This window comes from Castanea sativa, chromosome 4 (genome assembly GCF_040712315.1).
Source record: "Castanea sativa cultivar Marrone di Chiusa Pesio chromosome 4, ASM4071231v1".
NCBI classification, from domain to species: Eukaryota; Viridiplantae; Streptophyta; class Magnoliopsida; order Fagales; family Fagaceae; genus Castanea; species Castanea sativa.
In genome coordinates, this window is record NC_134016.1 from 11,289,931 (window position 1) to 11,308,637 (window position 18,707).

General features: G+C 34.0%; 1 protein-coding gene across 1 annotated transcript; it reads right to left on the bottom strand.

Annotated features, from left to right (window-relative positions):
• Positions 1 to 1,276: 1,276 nt before the first annotated feature.
• On the bottom strand, positions 1,277 to 7,314 carry LOC142633148 (biotin synthase, mitochondrial). Its single transcript, XM_075807419.1, has 6 exons — positions 6,913 to 7,314; positions 6,047 to 6,226; positions 5,047 to 5,153; positions 3,740 to 3,945; positions 2,464 to 2,603; positions 1,277 to 1,786 (listed from the first exon to the last, which is right to left on the bottom strand). The coding sequence occupies exons 1-6, from the start codon at positions 7,126 to 7,128 to the stop codon at positions 1,478 to 1,480; spliced, it is 1,158 nt and encodes a 385-aa protein (XP_075663534.1). The 5' UTR covers positions 7,129 to 7,314; the 3' UTR covers positions 1,277 to 1,477.
• Positions 7,315 to 18,707: the final 11,393 nt, after the last annotated feature.

Consider the following 18,707-nt stretch of genomic DNA (forward strand, 5'->3'; position numbering starts at 1 on the left):
AAATCTATGATCCTATTTAACACAATAATTTTATTTTCCGAGATTGAACTAATAAATTAACCAAAACTAGAGCAATAACAAATCGAATTATTGGCAAGTCAGAAGTTATGAATAATCTCAAAATGGTTTTGGTATTGGAATTTAAAGTGTAAGATCATTGTAACCAGGTTTGAACTCTTTTTTTTTTTTTTTTTTTTCCAAAATGTTAAATCATCATATCTTTAATTCACATTTTGTATGTATTTTGTTTTGTATTGATGGATTGTTTGGTATACGGTGGAGTGGGCGAAGATGGTATGAAGGATAAGCAGTGGATTGACTTCAAGGATGGGTACAAGACCAAGGACCTGAACTACAAGGAGACTGAATCACAGTCTGTATTTTACTGAATTCATTAATCAAAGAGTTTACTTATTTGATCCTTGGCTCATTGAATGCTTCTCCTGTGGTATTGAGGTTGAGGCTTGCACTGTTCATCCTTATTGAACATGTGGTCTTCAAAAATAATGATTTTGACCTTTTCAGGTTCTGAAAGAACATTTTGGTTGATATTGAATAAAGTTGATAAAGCATACTAAAAAAAATAATTCCATATATAAAATTCTTGAACAAAACCACTATTTCTGGAATGGACAGTGAGAACAACATTGTCAATAGTGCGGGCTCTGCCAAATTAATGGTGGCTTGCTCAAGCACTATAGGAATATCTTGTCAAAACAAGCACGATCCGTGATTTTTAAGGTTATTTCTTTTAGCAATTGATTGAAAATTTATAATTGCAAGGCTTACTGTACCTGAGAAAAAAATTGGTTTTATTTATGAGAATTTCATAGTAAAGCTTCTATTGCCAAAATCGTAGTTGTTACTCTCAATCTAATTTCAGCATTATTGAATGGGGGCCTTAGATATTTTTCTCGGTTGAAGCTGGTATTCAGTATAAGTTCAAAGAACAAAATAAATCTCAATAGTATTTTTCTCGGTTGAAGCTGGTATTCAGTGTAAGTTCAAAGAACAAAATCAATCTCAATAATGCTACACAAATTTCACAACTTATTGCGATGGTAGATTATAATTAGTGCGGCTTCTCTTTTACATGAGACTTTGTATTATATGCCAATCACAATCAACAACCTCAACAACGTAAATTTTTTTGTAGACACTGTATATACCCAAGCCCCCTAAAAATCGGAATTAAAGTTTAATCCAGCCTGTGGCTTGAAAATATGCAGACTGATACTGATATCTAAATTAAACCCGTGTCATTAGAAGGTGATCATTGAATATAAATCATATTCCCCACCCCTCTTAAATTACTCTGAACCGAACTTTTGCATTTGCAAAAGGCAACTACATGGCCCCAAGGGACCAAACGTATGTCGTACCTAATTCCACAATGATGACATAATTTTAAAAAAAAGAAAAGAAAAAAAACATTTTCTTCTACAATGATAGGGTACAACACGCACTTTCTGTGAATTTAACCTGAACTGGAAGCAGCTTTCTCACAAGCCTCTGCTTCATAGACATTTGCCGCAGAATCATCAAAACTGGGAGCTTTTGGAACAAGTCCAAGCACCTTGAACATGAGTTGATCAGCATCGAAATCATTGTTAGGAGTAGTCAAGAGCTTCTCCCCGGTGAAGATCGAATTTGCACCAGCAAGAAAGCACAATGCTTGCTCAGGCATGGAGAACCGAACTCTTCCAGCTGACAGTCTGACCATTGCCTTGGGCATGACTATGCGTGCTGTGGCAATCATTCGAACCATCTCCCATATTTCAACTGGCTGAACCAAAAAAAAAAAAAAAAAAGAAAAGAAAGAAAGAGGGTCTTTTAAGCTGCTAAAAACTATAAAAAAATCTGGAAAGAATTCTGTGAATGTTAATTTCATTAAAGCAAAAGAAATAGAAATAAGTAGATTAAAAACAAAAACCTAGCCTCTGAGCACGCGCTCAAGGAATTGTCAGTTAAGCTACAATGCTATTGGCAAATATAAATATAATTAAACAATTTAAAAAGGGTTTATTTTCGTTTGTTTCCAATGCTAGTGGTGGGTACTTTAATGACAATGACTATAGAAGAATTACTACTACTCTCATTTGATAATTATTTCATCATTAAATGATTCAAATGTAACCCTAGTAGAAAGAAGCATGGGTGATGGATGCAGCCAAAAGCAGGTATTGATACAATGATCAACCTCTTCAAATTAATTTTGCCTGTTTCATATGGTTGCCTTTTTAACTTTATTTTATTCTTTACTTTCTTCCCTTCCTATGATAATGAAGCCTCAATCCCTACCAGTTGCAAACTTGCAATATTCTAAATATGAAGTACAGAATTTTTAACTTCAATAAAAGTATAGAGTCGATATGTTCAATAACATATTATGAGCATGCACAAGATTTGGCAGATTGACAACCAATATTATAGACTAGTATATACAGAATAAGAACTATTTACCTTCTGATCTTGAAGAGGTGTCCCTTTCACTGCAAGCAGTGCATTGATGGGAACACTCTCAGGGTGGCTAGGGAGTGTTGCCAATGTATGTAAAAGACCAACTCGGTCCTCTTCTGCTTCTCCGAGCCCTATTATTCCTCCTATTAACAGAAATTAAAGAGTGAATCATCATTCCTACATAATATAGCAACTCATAGTGATATACATTTTTCTTTTTTTTTTTTTTTCAAGCAGAATTAAGATTGTGATTTGTGAACACAGAGAAGGTAAGTCAAAGGCTAGGGAGTCACCCTAATGACAAACAAGGTTGTTACAATCACCCATCATATGTATTAAATTTTCAAATTATTAATTACCTTAAAAAATGCAACTTAAAAAGCTAGTTTGAGCCAATTTTGAGAACATGTTCAGAGTAGGAACCTCTAAAACAACAATAGAAGGAAGAATATTTTTCCCTAAGCAAAATAACTAACGTTTCTAGTTGTGATACAGAAAGAGACTATTATATGACATTATTCATCAATACAACCATAAAAATAAAATGAAAAAACCACTGTCCTTTTGGGGCCACTTTTGAATTAACGAATTTTTGTTATTAAGAATTTTTTAGTGAGGTAACCTCCTTAGTTCTAGAAATCTTATGGTTAAAGTCCACCAGAAAACCTCTGTCCATATTAAAGAAGCCTAAGATTTTGGTGACAATTTTGACACTTAGCTAACACAGTCAAGAAAGTTATAGTTCAACCTATATTGAACTCCATTTCAAGAATTCTGTGAACTGACTTGGAAAATACATAAAAAAAATTCAATGATGCCTTTGGAGGAATGGTTACCAATCAAATGTAATTTCACATGCCTCTTGTAAACTGACACACTGTGATAAGACCTGAAACTGGCATGAAATATTGACCACATAAAATGAAGTACTAATGATTTTACTAGCTAACTCACTGGGTCAAGAATGTCCTAAACATCCTAGCATGTAGGGGAAGAAATTTTAAGCTTAGAAAAATAACTTCAAGTGAGACATGAGTCTAGCAGACAATTCTTTAGCTATACATGGGAACAGATTAGATTCTTTCCACTTTCAAAAGAGTGTTCTATTCTGATAAAAATGAACCAGCATAAACATTTGGCCACTTTTGTCATTATATGAAATTCTATTTACATTTTGAATAAGAAGGAGAAATTAACCACATTAATTTAGCTTGATTACAATATACTCCTACAATTAATGTGTCTGATTGTAAAATATTCAAGAGAGTAACTAAATTACCTGAACAGACATTAATCCCTGCATCGCGAACAAACTCAAGGGTTTCTAGGCGCTCATCATAAGTCCTTGTGGTGATGACATTTGGATAATACTCCCTTGAGGTATCAAGATTATGATTATAAGCTGTTAGGCCAGCCTTCTTAAGTTCTACAGCTTGCTGCTTCTCTAGCATGCCCAAGGTGCAGCACACCTCCATTCCCATATCCCTGGTACATTAAAGATACCTCTGACATAAGTTAAACATAAGATGGAAGTATAGTATGAACGTAGGTTATAAAAATTCATAATTCTTTATAATAGAATGAAAATTCAAATTATTACAGATGCAAAAATAGCATATTAAGAACCAGTTCAATAATTACAAAAATTTGAAATGTATTATACCATTGATAGCTATAGCTAGTTCGATTTTTGGGGCTTGTCAAACACCCTCCAAAATTTTTTTTTTCCCTTTTTCATCTAAACAAAGATTCTTTTATTTGCTTTCTCAAAAAAATAAAAAGATTCTTATATTTAGAGTTTACGCCATTTAACAAAGACATGTCGGAAACATGGTCATGACTTATCAAAAACATATCAGCACTGCTCAGAGCTCTTACTCTCTTCTCTCCTTTTATTTTCCTTGATTTAATCTCTTACTCTCTTCTTCTTGTTGGCATGTGGGTGGCCCATATTTGACCCGATATGATATGCATTATTGTTTTTTTTTATTATTTATTTATAAATTATAGGGAAAAAAAATATTACATATCAATTTTATTATTATATGCTGACCCCAAAAGATAGAAAAACTTAATTAAAAAAAGTCTATTATTAAAAAAATTTCTTCGTTTATTATGTCTTTTCTCTGTAACAGTCGCATTAAGAATCATCTGGCAGCATCTTCAGCTTATTGATAAAAAAAAAAATTTTTAAAAAATAAACTATTTCTTGAGGTCCAAATGCTGGGTTTTTTGTTCTTTATTTTTGTGGCCTAATAAGTGGATATGATCCTGGAATCATTATAAAACAAGTATTAAATCACCTAGGAGACTGCAGCCCCTTCTGACCATGCATATATTTCACATTATAGCCAAAAAAAATAAAAGAGTGTAATAATTTGAAATGAAAATTTAATTAGAAGGGAAAAATAAGTCAAACTCATGACTCATTTATCATAATTTTAATTTACCAAAGTGTGAGTTAATTTCTTTGAGATCCATACAGAGTGATAGGGGTCCAAGCTCTTGGTCATTATAAATTCATTGTTTACAAAAAGATTCTATTTTCTAAGTGCTTAGTATGTTCTATAAATGACATGTCATTACCTTATTTCTTTTACATATTCAAGGATCTGTTTGAAATTGGTTTTTCTTCCTACAGTGTCTCTCCATGCAGCACCCATGCAAAAACGTGTGCTACCAGCCTCTTTTGCCTGCCAAAGAATGAGAATATGTCCAAATGATGCTCCAAGAAAAAGGAAATGGATAATGTGCAACAAAAGGATTTCATGAATACTTCAAACAAATTTGATTTAATCATCAGGAAAATGTAAACTGCCGATCCATAGGCAGGAGCTCAAAAAGTACTGACATCTGGTTAAGCAGTTTAGGAGATAGCAATTCAAAGTGTGGCTATTTTGATAGCTCAAAGTGTGGCTATATCAAAATTTAATTTGGGAAGACTGGTTACTTTTGCCCATTATATTTCTACCTTAACACAACCTTAAGTAAACTAACCTAAAGCCAATGGACACAAATTTCATTACTTGCCTAACTTATACTGAATTTTTTTGAGTAATCAGCACTCCCTTTACTCATCCAAAATCAAGAATAATTAGTACTTCACCATTTACTTTATTTGATTTAAATTAAGAATGATATTTTTAGAAACTAGTAACTTTTTAGTTCAAAGGGAATGAACTTAATTTAAATACTGACATATTGGCTTAGATAAAAATAAAAAAAACAATCAATTCATACATAAGGGCACAATGGAAATCTCCTACAAAAAAAAAAAAAAAAAGGAAACAAAAAAATCCTATATACTATTCTTAGTGTCCCACCAACTTCAATATGCCATGTTTTTTATTATTTTTCCATTTTAAATTTTGGTTTCTTTATAAGGAAAAACAAAGGACGTGTGTGCAGGTTGTGATTGGGGGGGGGGGGGGGGGGGCAAAAAGTAGAACACTTAGTGAGACAAAGGGTTTTTATTCAACAATTAGGATATTAGTAACATAAAAATAAGTACTTACATTAGTCTATTAAAAAAGATTGAACTTTAAAAGGAAAAATGGCAAAGCATCTAAAAGCAAAGAGATTGAACCTTTGTTGCAGCCTGCAGAACAGCCTCCTTGGTCATAAGCTTTTGGGCCTTTAGTCCTGTGTCATATCTAGAGGATTGAGGACAATACGAACAATCCTCACTACACCCACCCGTCTTGATAGAGAGCAGAGTACATTGCTGCACTTCCCTAAAATTATGTGCATGTCTATGAACTTGAGCCTAAAACACACACAAGAAAATATATTCACTTTATGAATTAAATTAATTTAAGTAACCCTAACAATCATAATAACAGTAATAATTGCAATACATTTTTTTTTTTTCATATAAGACAAACTCAGCAAGCATTTGTACACTTAAATTCACAAAACTTCTACAAAAGCCTCACAGAATCGCTTATAATGTACAGGATGGAACAACCTTTTCCTTTTCCTTTTCTTTTATTTATTTATTTTAAAATGTTCTAAAAAGGAACACAATTACACTAGAACATTTTTTTCTCTTTGACTTTCCTACATTTTCTCAACAATGAAACATAAAGTTGATGCACACACCTCAAACAGCAGGATATAACAATCATAATAACAACAATATTTCAAAAAAGAGAGAAACTTTCTAGTTTCTACAAAGCATCTATACACTGAAATTCACAAAATTTATTCAAAAGCATCACAGCAATTGCACATAATGCATATAAGTGTACAGCATAGAAGTTTCTTTTCATTTTTCTGTTCTTTTCAAAAGGTTCTAAAGAAGGCAAAAAATTAGTAATTACACTAGAAAGTTCATTTTCCGAGCAACCAAACAGAGATTTGATACACATACTTTACAGAACGAACCAGAAACAGCGCATATCAAATGTAAAGCAAGAGAAACAGAAATTCGAAGAGAGAATCGAAACTCACTCCGTGGAAAAGGAGATCGAGAACCGGAGAGTCGTAGACGGACTTGATCTCGTCTCGTGTCCAATCGTTTCTCGGACCTTCGCTTATCGCTCGCTCGGCTTGCACCGCAGCAGCGGAAGAAGTAGAATAGGAAGCCGAAGACGAAGAAGAAGAAGAATGCAGTAGGAGGATTGAGCGTCTTAGCTGTAGAGCGAGGATTGAGCGAACCGAAAACATGTTTGGTTAGTGAGAAAATGGAAAAGACGTAGTTTTAAATTTTTTTTTTTTTTTTTTAAATTTTCTCGGGAAAAAAGAAAAACGAATTTCCCGGAAAATGGAAGGAGAATAGGAAGAGTAGAGAGAGCGGACTGAGAAATCGAGGTAGAGTAGTAGGAATAATAAACGAGAGTTGGCTCACCGCTCACCTAACTCAAAAACACAAAGTGAGACACAATGATAACTGTGACTCTTCCATCTGCCACGTTGGCTCAATGACGTCACCTACTACTCAATGGGCTTGTCCTTGTCTAAGAAAGAAAAAGAGAATATTTTGTAAGTAAAAATTCCACTTATCAAGATTTAATAAACATAAGAGTAAAAATAACTAGTTATTAACTCATATTTTTCATTTGTTAGTAAAATAATTATTTTTTGTAAACATATTTCATAATTATTGAATTTTGATATAACTGACATGATATTATTCGATATCAAATATTACAGGGTTAGACTAGTTTTAAAAACTCTTTTGAGTTTGTGGGCGGTTGGACGGGAGATTTTTTTTTTTTTTGGTATTGTTTTTTCAAACTGGCATTTTCATTTGGTGGGCCAAAATGTAAAATAACTCTTATTGTTCACAAAAATGCACAAAAGACTACAACATTCGAGGAGCTAAGATGGAGTGGGACTGCAAAAATAAATACAATATGCTACTGTAAAGATCAATATTTAGACCTTCCTACATTTTTTAAATTATGCTTTGGGTATTGTGTCTTTGTTGTTGGTGTATTCATATTGGTCTTGTTATAAAAGTAGATTTTTTTTTAGATTTTTTTAGTGTAATGTATTGTAAAATAGATTATGAGATGTATGATGTATTGTTAAAATACAAATCTAAAATAAATGAAGTAACTTTTACCATTTTTTCTATTTTATATTGTCACTTAACAATACACCCTACCTCTTATACTACATAGTATTAGAATAATCATTTTTATACCCAACACAATAAAATCTCCACCTAAAAAAAGCCACCTCATCACAAGCCACTGCAACGCTTCCACCCATAACTTATATCTTTCTTTACCTTAAATTTCTCTCTCTAATGATGGTTCTTTGATTTTGGGGCTGTTATTTCTGGAGATCTAAGACATGGTGAGAAATAGAAAGAGTGAATGATAATGAATGAGTATTTGCAAAAGTTGGGTTTTGGGGGTTGAGGAGGAGAAGGCTTTGTTTGGGTCTGATACGTCACAAATCGAAGCCATCGTCATAATGGTGGGTGGTGGAGAAAAACTTGGAAGGCTTGGTGGGCTTGGTGGCTATGGAGGTCTGAGAGAGAGAGAGAGAGAGAGAGAGAGAGAGAGAGAGAGAGAGAGAGAGAGAGAGAGAGAGAGAGAGAGAGAGAGAGAGAGAGAGAGAGGTTGCTACATTAAGATATAATCTTACTGTTGTAAGTTTTTGTTTGGCAAAAATACACTATTAGTCCCTCAAGTTTACATACTAAGTGCTATTAGTCCCTTAAGTTTGAATTGAACACTATTAGTCCCTTAGGTTTAAAAAATGAGCTCAATTGGTTATTTCATTAACAGTAGTTAGTTTTAGTGCCTACCTGGCTAACAAAGTTATAATGTGGCAAATTTTAAGTGACGTGACATCTAATTTATTATTAAAAAAATTAATATCCAATATCTGATTCATTATAAAACCATTAATTTATTAGAACCAAGCCTAATTCACATGACCCATTTAGAAACAAATATTCCCAATTTCAAATAACATTACCCAGATGAGATGTCCTTAACAACACCGTCATCCACCACTCAACTGCCTCCTCCTTCCTCGAGACATATTCCTCTAACACGCAAAGCAACCGGTGTCACATATCTTTTCAGGTTGAAAAACATATGTTATTTTCTTGAGCTTTATGAGTTAGCTACTAGCTAGCCTAGTAGACTACTAGTGCCAACTTCATTCATGGACTACGTACATAAAACTCTTTGGTGTAATTACTTGCTCTTCTATACTGTTCTTTTCATTATTCTCTCATAACCACCACAAAAACATCAGATATTATAATCAATTAATCATGCCTAGTTTCGATTTTAAAAGTAAAAGTAATATGTAGCTGAGTTGTTTGTCACACTAGTGACTGTGTGTATCAGAGAGATGGGTCAAGATGGAGGAGGAAGGCAGTGAGAGCGGTGGACAACGGTGTTGTTAGGGATCTCCTTCTCTAGTTTCAGATCTAGGCAATATCATTTGAAATTGGGAATACCCATTTCTAAACAGGTCACCCGATTAGACTGGATTCTTCTACTGGGTTTATAGTTTTTTTTGTCATATTTGAATCTTGATTTTTTAATATTAAATTTGATGACACATCATAGTTCTATTAGCCACGTAGGCAATAAGACTAACAGATGTTAACAAATGGACCAATTGCGCTTATTTTTTAAACTTGAAGGACCAATAAAGCTTAATTCAAACTTAAGGGACTAATTGTGCTCTGTAGGTAAACTTTAGGGACCAATAATGTAGTTTCGCCTTTTTGTTTTTGATTTTTTTTTTTTTTTTTTTTTTTTTTGCATTTTGTATTCTCAGATGTAGGGGTGAATTTGTGTATTTGGAAATGCATTTTGCATTTTAATGGGTTTTGCATTCTCAAAGAGGAATGCTTTTACATGTGTAGAAATCAATTCATTCAACTCATGTTAATTGGGTTTAGGTCGATGGGTTATATTTACATATTTTATACTTTATTAAAAATTGAATTTTTATTAATTATTAAATAATTGAAATGAAATTATACACATATGACTAGTGGTGGAGTCAAAAAAAAATTTCAGGGGCCATGCTATGCCAATTTGATATGCCTTAACATATAGGATGTAATATAATAATAATAATAATAATAATAATAATAATAATAATAATGTTGACGATAAAAATTTCACAAGAAAGCTCATTCCATGAAAAGTAAGGAAAGACTATGGGCCTTAACAAAAGAAGGTTCAATTCATAAACTTAAGAAGGACCATGAAGGCCCAAAGTCCCAAAAAAAGAAAAAAGAAAGAAATAATAATAAATAAAAAAAGAGAAGAGGATCTAGACTTGGTTAGGCCAGAGAACATGCAGCAAGGATCTTGGTCAGACCAGATGATATGCAACAAGAAGAACATCAAGACCCTAGGACCTTGATATGTCCTTTTGAAGCCTTGAGAAGAGGACCTTGGCTAACACATGGGAAAGCCAAGATGTATGTTCAGATTTCCAACAAAAAAAGCCATTAAAATCCAGCAAAACTAGGTATTATCTTTGTAACCCATGGTCCAAGCCCGTGGGATCCCGAGTGGATAGTAAAGGAGAAGTGGTTTGGTCGGTAGGGGAGTAATTTCTCGTGAAAGGAGGATCCCGAAGGTTTCTCTTGGTTCATATATTTGCTTAGAATGCATGAACTAATGAAAAAACTCAGTTCTCCCATGTGCATGACACCTGTCCACAATTTCCTCTCAATTGTCATTTTCAACTAAAGATGTCATCCATTGCATTGAGCAGCCCACCCACTCCTTTGACTTTTCAAGAAAGAATATTTCATTTATAGCTAAAGCCAAATGCCTATTTTGAGTTATAATTGTCTAAATAAACTAAACATTTGCCCAATGCACTTTTTCAGGTTCCAGAGGACATGGTTTTACCCAGCAAACTAAGGACGTCCTCGCCCGGGGTACTAGACCATGTCTACTATAAAAGGAACACTAAGGCATAGTAGAAAGGGAAGGGAAAAGAGGGATTCAGATGGAGGGAAAAATGAGAGAGTTTAGAGGTTTAGAAAGATAATTCTTAGAGCTTTAAGAGCCCAGCAAGGGAGAGGGGAGAGATAAGGAACAAAATAAGAGAGCCAAGGTGGAGGAATTCGTCCCATATCCTTGAGATCATTCAAAATATCACTTAGCCTCCAAAGAAACATATGCCAAAACATGCACACATTAGATATCACTCTCTCTCACAAAATCCTCCTCACTTGACTATCTTGGAAGACAATGCCCAAGCAAAGCTACTTAGACTTGAGTTCCAAATCCCACAAGTCTTGTGCAAAAGCACTAAATTTGTGAGAATTGGGGCCAGGATTCTTGTGGCCGACTTATTCTTATGAAATTCATTTACATATATGTATATGTATTAGAATGTATATCCTAATTTGAGGAACTAACAATTATTTGAATATGTGTATTGTATAGTTGTTCTTGTACAGGACCTATAGAGATAAAGGGAAAGGACAAAACTCCATTGCGTAATAAGCATAGAGAAAGATTCTACAGTTCAAGGAACCAGAGATTTTGGGTTCCATAGATTATAGACCAAGTACCCCTGGGAGTCGCGACATCACGCTCGGGGTACCACGACATCATGCTTGGGGAACCAAGTGAATAAATTCTTTTAAATGTTCACACAATAAAAGATAAGCCTCAAATATTCTATTTCAATCTCCTTCTCATTGTGAATTGTGAATATTATGAATACTTAATTTACTTTTTTCGTAAGAGTAAAAGGTTATTTTATGACACTAAAACACTTTGTTGAAGTCCAAAAAATCACAATATTGTGCCAAGACCCAAAACAACACAAATGATTGAAATCTAGAAAAAAAATTTAGGCTTTCAATAAAAAAGGGGGGAGGCCCAAACCCATTAAGGGTCCATAAGGAGGGACCTAAATCCATGGATGGGCAAGCCTTGGACCTCACGAAAAAAGGAAAGAAAAAGTCTAGCCTAACCCTCAAAGGGTCAGGGAAATCGTTGGGGAGCCAAGGGAAAAAACTGGACCAGGATACCTGTGGATTCCTAGGAGCTTGGGATCCTCGGGACGTGCAGCAAGTCCAGGTTGAGATTAAGATAGGTCAAGGGGGCATGCCAAGAAACACGAAGGACAAGGACATATATGTCCCTATCAGCCACCCAATGATGCAGAAAAGGGATCAAAAAACTTGGGAACCAATAACTCATGAGTAAGGGTCTGGTACCTCGAGGAACCCAAGAAGAGGAACCATGAAGGAAAGTGGCTGGGGATTTTTCAGCTTGGAAGGAAGGAATCAGCTCACATGAGAAAACGACAAACGGGCAAGTAGCTAAAAGGTGGGTCTGAAAAGGTGAAGTCTAGAAGTTTTGAAAAAGAGACTAAAGGTCAACCCTTTAGGACCCCCTAGAATGGGAAAGTCAGCTGTGGGCTTTTGAAGAGGGAACCTTAAAAGAAGGAAATAATGAAGAATGAGGAAGGGACTAACCACCAATGTTGCTGACACAACATTGGTTCTAGTACCCAGGGGAGCAAATAATGGGAATCAATGGTATCCTAGAAACCTTAGGATGACATTATAAAAGGAGAAGCAACCAATAGTAAAAAGCATTCAGTAACAGTGAATTGCAGTAAAAATCCTCGAGAAAACTCTATCAAAATTTAAAAAGAGAGAAAAGAATTGGAGAACATCGTCCAAGACAACTCTGTCAGAATCAATGCGTATATTTTTTGTATGTTAGTATGTATATGTTGTAGGATTTGTGCTCTGTGCACCACCTGGTTCAAAATCAGCCCAATTTAGCTATGGTGAACCAAGCCCAGTCCCTTAAAACAATAAGCATTGGGCCCGGGATCCCTGCCCGGCAACTTGGGCCTGTGTGCTAAAAAAGAACCCACACACACTTATAATGATATTTTATTGCTTATGAGGAATCGCATTTTTGCCTTGAGGAGCTTTATGTGACTCGTGCACAAACCGGTTCATATAACGACCCCAATAGGCTGCGGAAAACCGAACCTAGTCCAACCATCCACCCTTGGAGGCCCAAGATCCCTTGTCATCAATGGACTTGGGTACTTTCCAAAAAAGGAACCCACACAAATAATAATAATAATAATAATAATAATAATAATAATAATAATAATAATAACTAAATGATTTTTTTTTATAAATGACAAAATTTAAAAAATGTCCCAAATTTTTAACTATAAAATCATAATATTTTTTCTTATAACAAAAGAGAAAAATGTGCACTCATATTTCCCTAACTCTAAATACAAATGAAAAGGAGTTGCAAGCTAAATGAAAAAAGAAAAGAAAAGAAAAGGATTTTGTTTTTAGAAAATAAAAATAACTTTTACTAAAGAGATTTATGTAGCTATATATTTTCATGAACATATGCTTTGAATACTCCTAAAATAAATTATTTATATGTGGCAGAATAAAAGTGAATATTAGAAGAAAAATAATGAGACATTAATACTTTAAATGGGTATTTGTACAAAAAAAAATTTAGGATAAAATTTAACTACAAAATTAGTTGTAGCCTAAGGCTACAACTTTACTCAATATCTTTTTATTGAAGGTGATTATTGACAAACTCACTATTGGATTGCATGTTTTTCTTTCATCCTCCATGCTTGCAAAATTTCTAAAAAATTAAAGATCAAAAGCTATGTCATCAATAAATTGTTTAAATTGTAAGTTTTTGTAGTCTAAAAAATTGTTCATAAAATATAAACTTATAAATCATATAGTAAATAATATTTTATTAACACAAAATTTGACAAGTGTATTAAGAGTGTAAAGAACATGGAATTTAATAGTTATATTTTCAAAATATGTAATAATATTAATTTTATTAAAGGAAGTTGTAGCCTTAGGTACAACTAATTTTATAGCTAAACTGTCTCTTTTTTTTTTTTTTTTTTTTTAAAATTTTAAATGAAAGGGACCTCCAATGCTCATGTATTTTATAAAAACATGCTTTAAATACTTCTAATATTAATGATTTTTCATGAATATATGCTCTGAATACTCCTAAAATAAATTATTTATATTTGGCAAAATAAAAGTGAATATTAGAAGAAAAAATGAGATATTAATACTTTAAATGGGTATCTATACAAAATGTTTTTTTTTTAATGAAGGGGACCTTCAATACTCATGTGTTTTATAAATACATGCTTTAAATACTTCTAATATTAATGAGTAATACATAGCAAAAGAAAAGTGAATATTAGAAGAAAAAATAGACATTAATACTTAAGATGAGTTTTTGTGTGTGTGTGTGTGTGTGTGTGTGTGTGAAGGGAGGTCAAGTAAAATTTTAAAAAAAAACTTAAAATTTTATTAATAAAGTGAAACTTAGGTACAATACCTTACGTACAATTTCTTAGGTTCCCTAATTAAATCATTCCATGTATCCTACTTACCCACGTCAACCCAAACAGTGTCAAACCTATCTTTAATGACAAAGCTATTTCCATGGTTGTCCAAACCTGCTTGAATGTTAGGATCACAATTAAACCCAACTCGTGGGCATCAGAACCAAAAAGACCATAACCAACCCATAGCCACCGAAACCCAGCTCTGTCGCCGTCTCATCTCATCTCTGAAACCAAGCAACCCACTGCCACCTAAACAATGACCAAAGATTCGTAGTGGTCTCAATCCCTTCAACGAAACCCTAACCCAAACTCAACAACTCATGGTCACCTAAAACAAGGCCTTTAATAGAAAACTCACCGAAGCACGAAGCTTCTCCATGAGCTGAGCCAGGGTTTCAACCTTGATGTGTAATGATCAGATTCTACGGTGGTTGTTTGGGTGTCCTTGACCATGGGTGGCTAGGTTTGGGTTTTGGTGATGCCATGTTTGGATACTCCATACTTAGATTTATATTCATCTTTAGATCCATGCTTGCATGTTTAGATCTAGCTTCTTGCATTTTTAACATTCTTCCTTTGCCTTTTGTGCTTTTTATTGCCTATGTTTGGTTACATCTTTTCCCTTTATTGCTTGTTTGGTGCAATCGTTTGTTTGAGATCATATCTTGATGATGTTGGCATGCTTTTGCCTTGCCTCTCTCTCTTGCTTAGCTTTGCATGTTAGGGTTTCTCATGTTGGCCTTAAGTGTATGTTATGGCGTGATTAACTTTTATCCTTGAGTATGATAACATGCTTTGCCTCCTTTGTGTTTGTCTTGCTTTATGCCATCTTGTGTGATCTCTTTATGTTGGTTGCACCTTTCCATACTTATTTGTCTTGTTCATACATGTTTTCTTGCTTGTTTGTCCATGTCATCAAGCATTGCTCCAAGTTATGATTTGGTGTAGATTCACACCCGTCTTTATACATGAAATCTCAAGACCCACTTTAGGAGTTTTGCTTGTTTGCACGCGTGTTATCCATAATTCAATTCAATGGATCCACAGACTCCAAATCCAAACCTACATTTGTCCCTTGTGAATACATACTCTCTTTGTGTGTCTTTTTGTTCACATGCTCTCTTTATTTGCGTGCTTGTTTACATGCTTCCCTCCTTTGCTTGTTTGCTTTGTATTTCTTGTCTACTTTGTGTTCTTGTTTGCTTGTTACATGTGATGGATGGAGCACGCACGCAACTTATAATAGAAAATCAAAAGGGCATAGATCAGTAGATTTAGGGAATTAGCCTCTTCGTGAGGTTTATTCTTTCCTAGCCTTTCTTTAGGACCATGTTTATAGCTTTCTTAGACTATGGTTTCCATTCCTTGTACTTTTCTTGGGCCACACTCTCTGGGTGTGGATATGTCTACATTTTTGCTCTGTTTGTTGATATATTGTGCATGCTATATGTTGTAAAGGTAGTCATGCACTTCGGATGATGAATGTTCATGGTTAGGAAGGTAACCCCTTCCTAATCATGGATGCTCTTGACATTGGAGTGTGTATATGCATTCAAGGAATATGCTGCAGATGCATATTCATGCTTCATTAGGTGCATGATCTTCCACTAGACATGGCAAAATGGGCCAAAATTTTCTGACCTGACCCAAATCCACCCGTTTTAACCTGGCCTGAACTCGAATTCTTCGGCCCAAATAAAAAACAGGCCAAACCATGGCCTGCCCATATTTTTGCTAGCCAACCTGACTTGACCCAGCTAACCTATAACCCAACCCTTTCTTTTAACTTTTTTTTTTTTTTTTTTTTTCTAAAAAATATCTAGACTACATGCCAAGGTGTTAGGTGCATAAACATAAAGGTATAAAGCACTACACTGACACTATCTAGCCATTTAGTAGCTACTAATGGCAGTGACCATGCCCCAATTTATTAAAAAAAAAAAAGAGTTAATTTAAAAGAAAAAAATACAAAAGGAAAAAACATCTATAACTACATGTGTACACTACTAAATGTCTAAAACTAAGTTAAATACTAAGTAGTAAAGTTATATACTAAGACCAAGTTATTAACACTAAGTCTAACTAGCACAAAACAAAACTAAAGTAAAAGAAAATGTCTAAAAGTCCATGTCATTAGTGAACTATAAATCTGAAATGTGTAAACTTAAAATATATACTTTTTGTACTCTTATAATCTATTTCTCTCTCAAGCTGTAAATTTGTAATTATAAACATTCTGGCTGTAAGTTATTAACATGGAAGATTTTCTTATCATGACTATAAAATTTTAGTCATGCTCAAAACTATCGAAATTGGAGGGACATGGAAAATTTTATTTTTTTTGGTTTGTTTGTTTTTTTTTTTCCTTCACATGTATAATAGTAACATAAATAGTCTAATAATAATAGGTGCCCACTTAAAGAAAAAAAAACAAAGGGTATTATATGCAATTTGTTTCATTGATTGATTAGATTCATTCTCTCTAAAAGTATTTATTTATTTTTTTCATATAAAAATAAGGGTTGGCCTGACTTACCTGCAACTCAATTAGCTCGACTCGTTTTCAACTCATTTAAAATGATCTGTCTTTTAACTTGGCTCGTTTTGACCCGCAATCTGATTGACCTGACCTGATCCAACTGTTTTCCATGTTTATCTGCCACGTGTGTGATTGCCTTTATCCATGTCAGCTAGTGACATCGGTTTCCCAAACCATGTATATGACAAGCATCACGTGTTTGGTACTTTGTGGACATAACGGAAAGTGTTGGAGTCACCACCTAGTTTTTGCAGTGGTTTAAGAACTATATATATAGTGTCCTTTCGAGGAAGGACCTTTTGATCTTACTACCAAATATATGAGTTTGGAGTTTAGGTACATTCTTGAGAAAGTGTTAGGCACCCAAGACCGCCCAACCCTAAGGTTGGCCTCCCATCATTGTGTCTTACATCTTAACCTCATTAAAAACACGTTCAACACTTGTATCTATACACACACACACACACACACACACACACACACACACACACACACACACTAGCATACATCTAAACATACAACATGGCATTATTATCCCAAAACACATACCTATCTATCTATAAAGTAAAAGAGAGCCAAAGCCATACACACATGAAAAACCCTAGCATGTGAAACCTTATCATACCATTCATCTCAGACAAAGGCAGTAATAACTCATGGCAACAACTTAATCATGGCAATCATTAGATCATATAAACATCCATACTCAAAATCAAACATCATACAAAACATATTCATCACAAAAGATGCATGTTCATAACAATGCATGACCTACCTTTACTTACCTTGCAGCAACCCACCACCTATGGCATTATGTATGAGTATGTGAATGCATATATGTAGCATCTTAAACAAGAAAACCCTAATATAAAAAGTTAACAACCAAACAAGCAAATAAAACATGTGAAACAAGAAATCAGATACAAATATATCTGTAAAAAGGACTTAAATAGAGGCAAGATATATGAAACAAGCAAACTAAACAAAGCAAAAATCTGAATTAGAGTTTCCGGACAAATGCTTGCTTACATAGACAGAGGCTTGTGTATGCAAGATTTGATCTGCGTTTGCCTGCTCATGACATGCGTGCGTAGGATTGTTCAAAAACCTTAACCCAGAAACATGAAATAGAAAAACATAGCATAAAAGAAAAACATAAATCTAACAACCTAGAATACTTGTAAACCTCAAACAAGCATAAAACTAAAATAAACACGCATATATAAACATAAACTAAACAAGAAAAACATATTAAAAAGACAAAAGAAAGACAAAAAAGAAAAGAAAGCTATAATGAATACCTCAAAGCAAAAAACTCCTAAGCTTGATTTTTGATCGTTCCCCTTAGTCAAATCTATCACAATTCAATAAAACAATGATTAGAAACTTTAAACTCAAAGGATTAGGGCTAGAAAAGGTTCCAATAAAAAAAAAATTGACTTGAGGGTGTTTTGTGAAAAATTCCATTTTGATTCATTATTTTCTAGTGAATCCTATATTTTTCCTGTGAGATTTTTGTGTGTTTTGAAAATGTACCATGTAAGGCTTTATATAGTGAAAAAATGGGGTTTGGAACGGCTCCTAGATGATGTGGGATTCATTCCAAACCTCGGCTATTATTGCAGAAAACTTGTCTTTTTTATGTTTCTGCGTACGTAGAATTGTGCTTACGTATGCATGCATAAAACCACGTACGCAGGCCGCCGCCCATGTACATGGGTTGAGAGCCACTTTGGTCTTTTATTTTCAAAAATAGATTTTTTCTCATTTAAAAGGTTTTAATTTTTATTTTAACACTCTTCAAGTCAATTTGATATCTAATTGTACTTTAAATTGGCCTCGGGCCTTAGAGCTTGAGCATCATTGGGAA